This window comes from Neofelis nebulosa, chromosome 12 (genome assembly GCF_028018385.1).
Source record: "Neofelis nebulosa isolate mNeoNeb1 chromosome 12, mNeoNeb1.pri, whole genome shotgun sequence".
Lineage (NCBI taxonomy): Eukaryota > Metazoa > Chordata > Mammalia > Carnivora > Felidae > Neofelis > Neofelis nebulosa.
Window position 1 is genome coordinate 89393617 of NC_080793.1, and position 13577 is coordinate 89407193.

Consider the following 13577-nt stretch of genomic DNA (forward strand, 5'->3'; position numbering starts at 1 on the left):
GTACTTACTGTGGCACCATGGAGCAGTAACGTTAAGTTGTCCCAGTATTAATGATACTAAATTTGGTCACTTGTGTAAGAGCTGTATCTCTATTATAGAGGTATCGTTTTTGCTTGGAGGTCAGTGAGTAGTGTCTTACACATGAAAAAATCTCTCTCTTATAATGGTTTAATGAGAAATGGAAATACAAATAATTTAAACAATAGAGGCTTTATAGAATACATAAAAAGGTCAGTTGTCATTCTGTAAGTGTTGGCTTAACACCAGTTTCTTGTAGAAATATTTGGACTCTCCTCACTGACTTGTTAGAGCTCAGCAACCCAAAGTTACCACATGATAGTTTCAGATGCAAAGCAAAAAGAAGTAAACACCTGCTAGCTACCTAATGCTATCTTTCAGCAAAGCGTCTAATTGGGCAGGTAGTCTGGAAAGATACCTATTTGCAGACATTTGACTTCTGACTAAGATGGAATAACAGATCAGATTTTCTCTCCCATATGGAGGGAAAAACGGACAAAAATATGAAACATGGCAGTATGAATTTGAGACATCGAGCACCAGTGGACACTGATCCCTGAAAGATGAGAAACAAATAAGAAAACTCTATAAATGCCTCAGCTTTAATTGCTTTGCATATCCAGGCTGCAGCCTGAGGCCAAGGCAGATCCTGGCAGATTCCCTGAGTTGAATTATGAGGAAGTGAGAATCTGGAGAGACCAGAGCAGCTAAGACTCAGGACAGACAGGCATAGGTGACAGAGTGGCACAAAGAGGGAACTCCAGAGAGCTGGAGAGGGTCTCTTTTGAGTATTAAATATGGAAAATAGAAAAAAGATCCACATCAGACATTGCTGAAGTAAATAATAATAAACGTAAAAACACAGCAAGAGAAATGATCCAAAATGAAACAGAAAAAGAGATTTAAAAACACAGCATCAGGGGTGACTGGGTGGCCCAGTCGGTTAAGCATCCGTCTTCGGCTCAGGTCATGATCTCACGGTTCGTGGGTTCGAGGCCCGCATCGGGCTCTGTGCTGACAGCTCAGAGCCTGGAGCCTGTTTCAGATTCTGTCTCCCTCTCTCTCTCTGCCCCTCCCCACTCATGCTTTGTCTCAAAAATAAACATTAAAGAAAAACAAAAACACACAGCATCAATGAGCTGTGGGTAACTCCAAGCGACCTGTTGCAGCAGGTATTTTATTGCGTCCCAGTCCTAATCCTTGGGAAGAGTTGACCTGGCTGGATATGGATCAGAACTGCTGTGGAAACCATCTGACTTGTACCACAAAAGAGCATGCATAAGTGCCAGAACATTCTGGCAGTCATGTACCTGTGTCGTCCTAATTTGTGCAAAAGCAGCCTTAGATTTAATAGTATTTTAAAACCAACATTTGTGTTAAATTTTTGATCTGAAAATAGTTTCATAAGCAAAAATGGTATTGTTTTATGATGATTATAGGTCAGTCTTGAAATGTAGCTTAGAAATAATATACAAAGTTTTAGCTTTGGTTTCTGGCCCTTCATAAATTTGATCCTTGTAAAGATTTCATAAATGAAATCATTATGTATACCATGTACATAAAAGAACATACATCGTGTGTGTAGATACAAAAAAATGATATAGTACATAAAAATAATAAAATAAAAATCTGTATAAATTGCTGTCAGCATGAGGAATAGCACATTTCGAGGACCAGTAGGTCCCGTTTCTTCCTCTTCTTTAATACCCCCCTTCTCTACCAGTAGAGTGTGTGTGTCCATTAACTTTTTGTTGCATTTTTACCACAGATGTGTGTGCTGTGTTTTGAATGTTTTTCACTGTATAGAAACAGAATTATACCAACACGTATGTGTCAGCTATCTATTTTAACGCATGTCAGTGCTGTGTGCTATACTCTTCTATGAGAATACTCCAGTGTATGCTTCTTTTCTCTTGCTGGACATTCAGACTGTTTCCATTTCTTTGCCTTTATACACAATGCTGTCGTGAACATTGAGCATGCCTCTTGATAACATGGACAAGGATATTTCTGGGCTATGTTTAGAGGGAAAATTTACTGGGTTACAAATACACATTTCAGATTTATGAGACTGCAAATTATTTACAAAATGGTTTTAGTCTGGTTTACACTCTTACCAGCAGAACATAATCATTCCATAGTAATGCTTTCTATATTTGTATTTATCTTTTTTCATTAAAAGCTTGCTTATTTTTCACAGTGGTTCTGTACAGGTCTATACAATAGATAACACCACTGGAGCTATGCTGCTGTCTCATAAACTAGAGCTAACAGCAAAGCAATATCCTGGTGAGTCCTTTTTATTTCCCTTCTTATTTTTAGTTTTTAACGTGCAGGTAATGGTATGTGTAGCGATTGCAAATTTAAATAATGCATGCTATCGTTCAGATAGTGCGAAACCGTATAACAGTTGCTGTGTGGCTCAGGGACTTCCGTGTAGCTAGGGAGGCTCCTAAGGGTACTTTACCCTGTATAATCCTTCTCTGGACTTTGCTCTAGTCTCTTACCTGATTTCATTGCCTTTGTTGTTTTATGCCTTCCAATTCAATGTATTCATTCAGCAGATACCGATTGAATACCCACTGTAGGCCAGACAGTGTTCTAAATGGTAGATACACTGCAGTAAATACAACAGTCTCTTTCTGAACCCCTTGTGGAGCCTGTAGGATTAAGTCTAAAGTCTTTGTCATTGGAAATACTTTGGACTGAACCCAACAGAAAACCCAACTTACTGTGGCTTAAATAAGATTTATTTTCTCTAATAGGAAGAAACCCAAAGTTTAGCTGCTTCTGGCCTTCATCTGGCCTTTCCTCCGTGGTCGCATGCAGCTTCTGAGCTCCTGACATTACTGCTGCGTTTGATTCAAGGAGAAAGGAGGAAACGGCATATTTGTTTTTTGATCAGGAAAGCGAAAGCTTTCTTAGGAGCATTTTCCTCTCCTACCTGCTCCAGCTGTCTTCTCTTCACATCTAATTGGCTATAATTAGGGGTGCCTGGGCAGCTCAGTCGGCTGAGCATCCCACTTCTGATCAGGTTATGGTCTCAGTTCGTGGGTTCAAGCCCCACATCGGGCTCTGTGCCGACAGCTCAGAGCCTGGAGCCTGCTTCAGATTCTATGTCTCCCTCTCTGCCTGCCCCTCCCCGGCTTACACTCAGTCTCTCTCTCCCTCAAAAATAAATAAACATTAAAAAAGTTTTTTGTTTAATCGGCTATAATTATGTCACATTAGCTACCTTAGGATTTTCCAAGCCTTTAGGCAGAAGTGGGCAATGGAGAGCTTGAGTATGGAAACAGATATTTGATTAACTACTCATCAGTATCTACCCCATATGCGGCATGTAAGGTCTTCTGCCAAATACTTCTGGCATTATTTCTTGGTTTCCTCCGCCCTTTGTGTCTCCATAATTTTACCACAGTAACTCTATGTTAAAAGAAATACCGAAAGTTCTGTTTATAAAGTCGTTAGGTCTAAACCCTAGTGGCATTTTCAAAAAATAATACTCATAAATGGAAAGAAAAATAGTATTTTATTATTCTTCAACACTGTTTTTGGGGTGCCTGGGTGGTTCATTCAGTTAAATATCTGACTCTTGATTTTGTCCTAGGTCTTGATCTCACGGTTCATGAAATTGAGCCCCTCGTCGGGCTCTGCACTGACAACATGGAGCCTGCTTGGGATTCTCTCTCTCTCCCTCTCTCTCTCTGCCTCCCCCACTTGTGTGTGCATGCTTGCTCTCGCTCGTCCTTGCTCTCTCTCTCTCAAAAATAAATCTTAAAAAATCACTGATTTTTACCAATAGGATGTCTGTGCCTATTGGACACTATACAATTTCTCAAACCTTGGAATGAGATCGGGTATGTTCACCCATAATTCCTGTTTCACATTGATTTTCACATGACACTTTTTCTGCAGCAACTCCTAAAAAGCCATCTTCACCAAGAGGTAACATCATCAAAGTAAATGTAGCACAATCTAATGTTGCAGCTGTGAACTACCTGGATCTAATAGTTCACATCATGTACAACAGATCCTGTGTATAGCACTGTATTTTCTCTGGAAGATGATCTCATGTAACCCCCTGTGAGTTTTCTGCAGTGCTCTGGAGTACTGGGGTACCCTGCCCATAGACTAGCAACTGCAGGCTTCCACTTTACCAAACTACCTACAGATTCTTGAGAGTCAGTCAGCCTTTGTCTCATATTGTTCTCTGTACCTGAAATGTCCCATATTTCTCTATGGAGGGAATATATTGGTCTTTCAAGATACAGCTCAAGTGAAATTTCTTTCTGAACTAGATACAATACCATTCCCTCTTGTGCCCCGATATAGTTTGCATATCACATCTTGTTATTGATAATGCTTTATTGAACTTATTAGTGTACGGGTCTTTGTTTCTACTAGGCTCAGTGTAGAAGTGTAAGATATATCTGTCTCTTTGCACCACGCTAGTTCAGTTTATTGAGAGGCACATAGTTAACAAATGTGATGAACAAAGCAATATGTTTTTAAGCCAGTCTCCTTTGCAGGATTGTATTTAACGGGCAGTAGAATCTCATGACTACATGTCTCATGATTTGATACTGTGCTCCCATTAGTAATTGGGAGCCTTTTTCCAAACCGTGTTCTGTTCCTCTCCCAGATTTAGATATGCTCCCATGTTAAGAATAATTGTTATATAACTGTACAAACTTCTCTGATGTTTGGATCAGAAAAAAAAGTCAAAAAAAATTGAGGCACCCATCTAAATGTAATCTAATAATAAAAATCTGATTAGCCTCAAGGAGGAAGCTAAGGTATCTGATGTCAAAATCTCAGGAAACATTAAAATATGTAACTGTTAATGTTGACTTAGTGCTACCCACATGTATATCAATATTTTTGCCCATCATTTCTTACAAGATCTCATACCTTCAATTTGAGACCATTTTCTGTCTGTAGTACATCCTTTGGAATTTCCTTAAAAACTTTGTGATGATAAACCCAATTTTTTCTTTTGCCTGAAAATGTATTTTGCCCTTGTAATTTAATTATGGTTTAATTTGTTACACAGTTTTGGATTGACAGTTACTGTGTCTATGTACATTGAAGTTCGAGTACCATTTGGTTTCACTGTTGCTATTAGGAAGTCTCTGGTCCAGTTGTAGTTCCTTTTCAGGAGATTGGCTTTTTTCCCTGTAGATACTTTTAAGATTTTCTCTTTGTCTCTGAGGTGGTTTCACTGTGATTGGGAAGGTGAAGAATTTTCTAAATTTTTTTCATTTTTTTTTTAAATCTTGCTTGAGATTCAGGCGTGCTGGATCTGAGGATTCAACTGTTCTGGAAACCACTATCTCTGTAAATACTGCCTCTTTAATCTCTTTTTCTGGGAATTTAATCAGACTTACATTGCACTTTTTTTTTTTTTTTTACATGTTTCTTAACCTGCCTTTTAATATTTTTCATTTCTTTTTTTGTTTCTCTGGATTGTATTCTAGAAAAATTTTCCATACCTATCTTTGAGTGCAGTAATTCTCTTTTCATTTATGCTTAATAGTCTACTTAATGTGTCTACTTTAAATATTGTCTTTTTTATTTCCAGAGGGTTTACTTAGCTCTTTTCTAATCTGTATGCATTCTGCCCCTGGTTTCAATGTTCTCTTATTTCTTTAGATAATTAAAAAAAAAAAAAAAATGGTTTTTGTATTCTTTGTTAATCTCAGTATCTGAAACCTTTCTGAGTTTGTTTCTACTGCCTTAGTTCTTTGGGCTCTTACTAGTTTGTTTATATATTTTAGGATTTTTGATTGAGAGCTGGTTAATTTTCTTCAAACCTAATTGTTTGAATGCTTTGCGACCTAAATTGAATTTGAGTTTTTGCAGAGAGGATTTGTATGTGTTCATGGCCGATTACCTGGGAGTACTACATCAGTCTGGAACCCTTAGCATTATATTCTCTGTTTGAAATTTTTCTGGACCCATTCAAGTTGCACAAATTATACATCAGAGGACTGACTTGTGATTGCAGATTCTCAGAGGAAGAATTTTTATTTTCCGCTCACGGACAAACGTGAAAGTGTCCCTTGCTGTTTCTTTACCTTCCACATGGTAGCTTCTCTTTCTTCCTTGTACTGGGAATGTCGCCCCTGCGGCCCCTCCCATCATGTAGATATCTTCTCTTAGATGCCCTGCCTTGGCCAGGCTCTAAGCTTTATCTCCTGTCCCCCATATGCTTTGAGTCATCAGAAGTGGAAGTCAGGGTCTTTTGGGTTTGGCGGAAAAATTCAGGGCAAAATGACTTGATACACTCACCTCCCAGTATTTTCAGTTGTTTTGAGGTGTTTACTCTATTTAATTTTGTAGTTGTTTCAGTGTGGAGAGTCATTTAAGGTGTCTAATATGCTATACTGTCAGAAATAGAAATTTGCTCTGTAACTTGTTATCTTTCTTATCAGATAGCCTTTAAAGGCTTGCATGTATTTTTTTCTCTAAAGACAGATTTACAGCCTGCAAGAGCAGGGTGATGTGTATTTTGATTGTGGTTTCTGGCCCTTTTACCTCTGTATCCTTTTTATCCATACTTAAGTTTTCCTGCCCAGTAGCTTCCAGCCGCGTGTGGCCGTTTTTATTAAAAAATTAAAATTGGGGGCACCTGGATGGCTCAGTCAGTTGAGTGTCTGACTTGGGCTCAGGTCATGATCTTGGAGTTTGTGAGTTTCAGCCCCTCATCGGGCTCGCTGCTGTCAGTGCAGAGCCTGCTTCGGATCCTCTGTGTCTCTCTCTTTCTCTCTGCCCCTCCCCCTCTTACATCCTCTCTCTCTTTCTCAAAAATAAATATTTTTAAAAATCTTGATAAAAATTAAAATTTAAAAAATTAATTTAAAAATTTAAAGAAAAAAATCTATTTCTTCAGTTGCACTGTCACATTTAAACGTTCAGTAGCCACCTGTAGCGAGAGGCTACATGTTAGACCAAGAAAATATGAACATTTCCATCACTGCAGGAAGTGCTCCTGCCTGCTTCCGTAGGACAACACTGTATTGAGTTCTTCGATTTTTCTGTTTTCTCAGGTGCTTTTAATGCAGTCTCTCCCGTTGGTTACCTACAGACTTGAATTAAATAACCTTAGGCTATAAACCTGCTTAAGTAAGACTTTGGGAGACTGGACCCTCCTGCATCTTGAGCAGAGACCAGCTTCCTTATTTCCTTCCGGCTCCAGTGGCTGAGGTTCACAAGCTATAGCTTCAGGGGTCAGTTCTGACTCTCAGACTGATGCTGGCCTCTGACCCCTTCTTTGTCTTTCTATAGGATGGGAACCCCAACCCTCTCATCATTGCTGGTCTCATTCCATCCTTCTCTGTATTTTCAACCTTTCTCCCCGCCCTGCTTCTGACCCTTTCCTCTTACCCCAGGTACTAACCAGTCTCTTTTTAGGGTTTCTCTTTTCTTTTGGCTTCTGCGGCTGACTCTTTTTTGGAAGTTTAACTCTGTAACAGAATGTCTCTGGATTACTTTCTTAATATTTCTCTCAATATGCAGATTATCATGATCTATGTTCATTGTAGGTTACCAGCTAGATAAATTTCCTGTAATCCTGCCACCTGAAGATTAGGCAGCCACCATTAATGTATTGTTCTAGGTCTCTGCAGCTAGATTTTAGTATTTGTATGATTAATATGTGTATAATGCTTGGAAAATAGGTATGCCTATTATATGCATATGTGTATATATTTTAAGTGGGGTAATAGGAATACTGTTCATAACCTATCCTTTTCAGTCAACATTAACATCCTTTTATGATTGTAAATACTCCTATTTTTTCTCTTGCACATGGAATTGCTTTCATTTAGTAAACTTCAGTTTGGTTCTTCTTGGTTTGGTTTTAAACTTCTCCCCTGTTGTAAAGTATGCTAATAAGATGTTTCTTCTGTATATTCCCATTTATTTTTCATCTGCACAAGTAACATGGTTATTCATTATGGTGGGGATTGCTAATGTGAGGATTCAAATACAGGCAGAAGGGCATCCTCTATGTTAACCAAGCCTCTTCTCTATAGGCTAAAATCTGTATGCCCTGCCCCCCCACCCCCCTTGGTAGCAGATCTACCCTGTTTTATAGCAAAAATGCGTTAATGCTGCAAATGAAAAGAATTTTAATTTTAAAATGATACTATAGCTGGTTTTGGATTGCTGATGGGAAACACTAGCATGTTTCATTTAACTACAGTAAGGAAACTTGGACTTTACTGCGCAGTGAAATTATATATTGGATTGAAAGAACAATTATTAGTTAAGATATCAACACCTGGAGTACTCAAGCCAGAATTTACCTACCTAATCCTAATACAAGATTAAACCTCAATTTATTTTAACTCGGATACCTCTGATACTGCCAGTGGATCATGAAGATAGTGGTACAGCGTTATTTTACATCTTTTTTTTTTTTTTTTTTTTTAAATTTTTTTTCAACGTTTTTTATTTATTTTTGGACAGCGAGAGACAGAGCATGAACGGGGGAGGGGCAGAGAGAGAGGGAGACACAGAATCGGAAACAGGCTCCAGGCTCCGAGCCATCAGCCCAGAGCCTGACGCGGGGCTCGAACTCACGGACCGCGAGATCGTGACCTGGCTGAAGTCGGACGCTTAACCGACTGCGCCACCCAGGCGCCCCATACATCTTAAAACACCTTATACTTTGCAGAGTACTTTGACCTTCAGTTTTGAATTGTTCAAGGGAAATACTGCCTCCATTTTACAGGAACTGAATTGCCCAAAGCCAAAGACTTGTAAAACTACACAGTTGTAGTTATTCAAGCTAATAGTGGCCCCAGACGGCTCTCCCCTCTTTTAAAGTATGTGGTGCTTAAGTTCTGCTTGGATCAGGTCAAGGCTACTGGCCTTACTTATTTTAAGTGACCTTAAATGAGTAGGATTTGTCTCATTATTTGAAACAGACATGTCTTTCTGTTCATTTCAACTTGGAAAAATTACTGAGTGTTTCTGAAGGAATCTTTCATTTTTAACTTTTCACAATTTCTTAACAGATATTTGGAACAAAACAGGAGCTGTTAAATTGGTCAGATGGTCTCCTGACAATAGTGTTGTAATAGTGACCTGGGAAAATGGAGGCCTATCTTTATGGAGTGTGTTTGGAGCCCAGCTGATTTGTACACTCGGAGGAGACTTTGCGTGAGTCAAAGACAAGTTTTAGATAAAGCAACTCCAGAAGATACACACACACAGAAATGTTGTGTCACGCAGCTACCTTTCTTCCATATTTGACTCTTAACCCCAAAACAGTATGTAAGGTTCAGAATTAATTTGTCACAACGTACTGATTGTCCAAACATCTATTCTTTTAAAACTCATTGTTCATTCAGTAAAAATGCATTTGTTTGTTGAACCCCTATTGTGTATGTGGTAGCATGTTGGGTTCCAGGATAAATCCGTTCTGGTTTTGCCTTCAGGTATCTAATGATCTTCTAAGAGCAGTAAGCCATGGACATAAGTAACTAGTAGGAAATGGAAATCACTATCCTTTTGGGTAGATGTAGGTTAACCCAGTGGGTTATCTCTGCCCGCACCATATGATACTTTTTGAACCTTAGTCCTGACAAAATGAATACACCTTCACAAATTGCCTGACCCTGTCATGAAGTTACTCAGGACCTGAAAGGTTGTGTCCCGGTGATATACCTTGGTGTATTAACCAGCACTCTAATATTTCACGCATTATTATGTATTTCTATTTTAAAGGAACAAAATACAAAATAAATTTTAGTTTTAAAAAAACTAAAGCCAAATATTATATGTAATAGAAGACTCTTTTTGAGTTTCTGTTCTGTTTCAGTTACAGGTCTGATGGTACCAAAAAAGATCCCCTTAAGATCAACTCTATGGTGAGTACTGTCTATAAAATATTACTGTAGTGTGAAAAACTTGGATTTTTCTAATTCCTTTTTTTCCCTCCTCTTGGCCTTATAAAATTACAAAGCTGTTTTAATCTCAGCAGGCTCTTCTTGGACAGTTCTCACTTTGTAAAAGTATTTTTTAAAATCAGGCTGCCCGATTTTAAATACTTGGTTTTGCTTACATATGTCTAGCAAGCCCCTGTCATCTTTGTGAACGTAGTGATATTCAAAGGCTTTTGCCTTTCCAAAGCCTCCATTCCTATGTGACTCACTAGCACCCACTTCTCATGGCCTCTTTTCTTCTAACATGAAGTGAAATGCTCATTGGGTGGTTTTCCTGTAGGATTTGGACATTTTTTGAACATATTTTTAAAACTTTCCGCAGATGTCTGTCAAGAGCATCAAAGTCCCTGTTGTAACAATATTTTTATTCACTACATATTTTCAAGAGTTTCCATAGAAAGCAGTGGGGTGTAACTCTTATCTTTACATAAGCACATTTTGTGATGTAGCCCTTCTGGGCACCATCTTTGGGAAATTAGTGGCTATGAGGCATATTCACTGCCTTTCTCTCTCACTCCACAGAGGAAGGCATTTTTGATTTCGGGCTTCTTGAAAAGTTAAAACTACCATGGTTGCCTTGAGTAGTGGTTCCCGGTCTTTTACCATCAAGGACCCCATTTGCTGTCTCTCTCCACTCCATATTTTAAAATAGTTTTTGAACAAATGATTTCGGTGACTGCCCATCAGTGCTTCCGAATGGCATGCACCAGCCAGTGTTTAGCCTCACTAAATTGATATTTTAATCACACACTAGGAATCTAAGCATTTTAGTTAGCTGTTCAGCTCTTAACTGTGGAAGAGGAAAACTTCTACTAAGCTTTTGAAATTAAGCAACAATGTATTGTCCCCCTAGTATTTTCTTGACCGTGTAGATTGCGATTCACTAATCTCCAAAACAAAAAACTAAAAAACTATCTTGGGATATAGTTACAGAATATTAAAATTGACTGGGCCTGAGGAGTTTATTTGAACCTTCTCCTTTTATAGAGGAAGAAACTTATACCCTGAGAAAACCAAGTATCTTGGCCAAGGTCATACAGCAGAATGGCCCCTAGGCTGTAATGGGAAGCTTCCTATCCAGTGTTGCTTGCTCTGTACAAGATGCGTCTGTTTTGGGTGCTTCTTTCTCAAGTTTCAGCTGGGTCACATGGATCTTGCTCTGCCAGGAATTTCTTTGTATTTGAGAAGCAGCTAAGTTATTGGAGAAGTTATAAAGAGCAGTAGGCATTTCTCAGGATTTGGAGCTAAGATTGGTATCCAGTGTTTTCAGTCTTCCAGGTAGAGAGCAGCAGTGGTGGTTTCCACTGGAGAGAGCCAAGATGTAGCAGGTGTGGGTAGGATTCCTGTCTGTGTTGTTTCTCATAGTTTTTCCAACCTTTGGAAGTCATTACTAATGCTGTTATTGGTTATTTCAGGATTTGGACATTTAAAGTTAAGAAAGGATAAGAAACTTTTTATTGTCTTGATTTTTCTTCCCCCTTCTTCTCTCCAAGAGCTGGGGTGCAGAAGGCTATCACCTCTGGGTAATCAGCGGATTTGGTGCTCAAAGTACTGAAATTGAGTCTGACTCCAAGAGTATAGTTAAACAGCCTGGCATTCTGCTATTTCAGTTTATCAAGAGTGTACTCACTGTAAACCCTTGTATGGTAAGTTTTTTCAGTTAAAACAGTTTATTTTAGTGGCTTTCAAAGTAGACTATCAAGATTCTTCTTCTGAAATTGGTGTATTATCTTCTTCAGTATATAGTTTTTGTGATTCTTATGTTTCTTTTTAATAACTTACACAAAAATTTTACTTCTGAGCAGCTTTTGTTTTTTGATTTTTTAAAAATAGGATCATAAGCAATTTGAGGGAAAGCAATGTGTGCAGATTTACTTGAGTAACGTAATTTAGTCTTTATTTGACTAGAAATTCCCAAAGTGTGCTCCATAAGGCACAGTTTTTAAGAAATAGCAATAGCAGTTAGAATAAGGGAAAGTCTGTCATCATGTAAGTGAAATAAAGACTTAAAACTACAGAGATTTCTTATTGTAGGCTCTCAATGTGAAATGTGCATCATGAAAATCCCAGAGTCGGTGTACGAAAAAGAATGTTTCCCAAGCCAATTTAACTATGAATTTTCAAGAACACTTTGAAGAAAATATGCCTAGAAACCTGCTTTGGGAAACACTGCCCCAAATTATAATATGAACTCCTCATGTCTTATTAATCTGAAATAACTTATTCTATATTGTTAATGTATAATAATAGTATATGTTACATGTTAGAAGTGCATACGTTGGTATCTGCCACTAATGGATTTTTAAACATTCGGTACAACCAGTTTCTAAACGAAATTTACAATTATAGTACATTGAGAAAGAATATGACAGTAGTCTGGATCTGAGATTTCATTACTGTAGTTGCAGAACAAAGATCCCCAGAAAAACAGGAACAGAGTAATTCTTCCTCCCCCCCCCCCCCCATCCCAATTTATAATTTAAAGGCAAATTTTTGAGTTTTCTGTGAAGACCACATCTGGACTGCCATGGAAAGCTGAGAGGCTGAGGTGCTGTTCTGTCTGATGGAGTATTCAGTGAATAGTAGGCCCACATTTGAGAGTACTGGCCTTCTGATGGAAAACCAGGGCATAATCACCAAGAGTAGAAATTACCTTATTTGTCTAAATATTGTCAGAACCCAGCACAGTCCTTGGCACTAACCAAGCATTTACGCAAGTGATTATTGAATTAATTGTTCTGAACCAGGACCACAGACTTGGGCTACTCTTCCCTTGGGCTACAACCGTTCAGCATCCAGTTATCCCCATTCGTAATCACCTTCTTCTTGCCATATGGGCACATGGTGAACATATACCCACAAACTGTTTGACCAGATACATTTTCTTGCCACCATTCATGAGATATTTTATGTGAAACTTGTTTGTATATAATGAGTAGTTCACTTTTCATTTGGAAAATCCCTCCTAGCATTGCCATTTTGGAGCAGTAATAAAGGACACTACCGTGTAGCAGTTGTAAACCAGGTCATATTCTGGAGTCTACATAATAAAACAGACTGTAGCACAGATTTTGTTTACACTGGGAAGTAATCATGAAACTGTTACCTGTTCCCTTTGAATATAACAGTGCATGAGATCATTACGTAGTTGTGTCCTCAGTGAATAAAATCTGCATTGAGAAACATGGCACATTTCCTAGGATAAGACTAAATCAATGTATTAACGTGTTTTCCTTTACCTGATACAGAGGTGTTTTTATTGGCTTTCCTCCTTTACCCTCTTCTTCCCTTCTCCCTCATCCAGAGTAACCAGGAGCAAGTGCTGCTTCAGGGGGAGGATCGATTGTACTTGAACTGTGGGGAGGCCTCACAAACCCAGCACGCCAGGGGTTCCTCGGTGCACCCTGAGCATAAGGCTGCTGGGGCCAAAAGCCCCTTTGCAGATAGCGGTGTAGAGTCTCAGGGTTTAAGCACTTTGCTTGGACATCGGCATTGGCATGTGGTGCAGGTAAGTCTTCAGTTACTGTTGGCTGTTGACGTGGTCCTTGCTAAGGTAGCACCTGGAGCAGAGTTAAATTTCTTCTGTTCCTTTGGAAAATTGAGAAG

At 38.7% G+C, this 13577-nt stretch overlaps 1 protein-coding gene across 4 annotated transcripts in view; it reads left to right on the forward strand.

The window, feature by feature from the left end:
• Positions 1-13577, forward strand: part of RIC1 (RIC1 homolog, RAB6A GEF complex partner 1) — a 147414-nt gene that overhangs the window by 104426 nt on the left and 29411 nt on the right. For all 4 annotated transcript variants that reach the window (XR_009251896.1, XM_058695853.1, XM_058695855.1 and 1 more), the window contains 5 exons: positions 2219-2307; positions 9042-9186; positions 9848-9896; positions 11465-11617; positions 13276-13479. Coding sequence is in view for 3 of the 4 variants with exons in the window: in XM_058695853.1 (XP_058551836.1) it covers positions 2219-2307; positions 9042-9186; positions 9848-9896; positions 11465-11617; positions 13276-13479 (640 nt within the window). In the remaining variant the exon portion in view is untranslated. The remainder of the gene's footprint in view (positions 1-2218; positions 2308-9041; positions 9187-9847; positions 9897-11464; positions 11618-13275; positions 13480-13577) is intronic.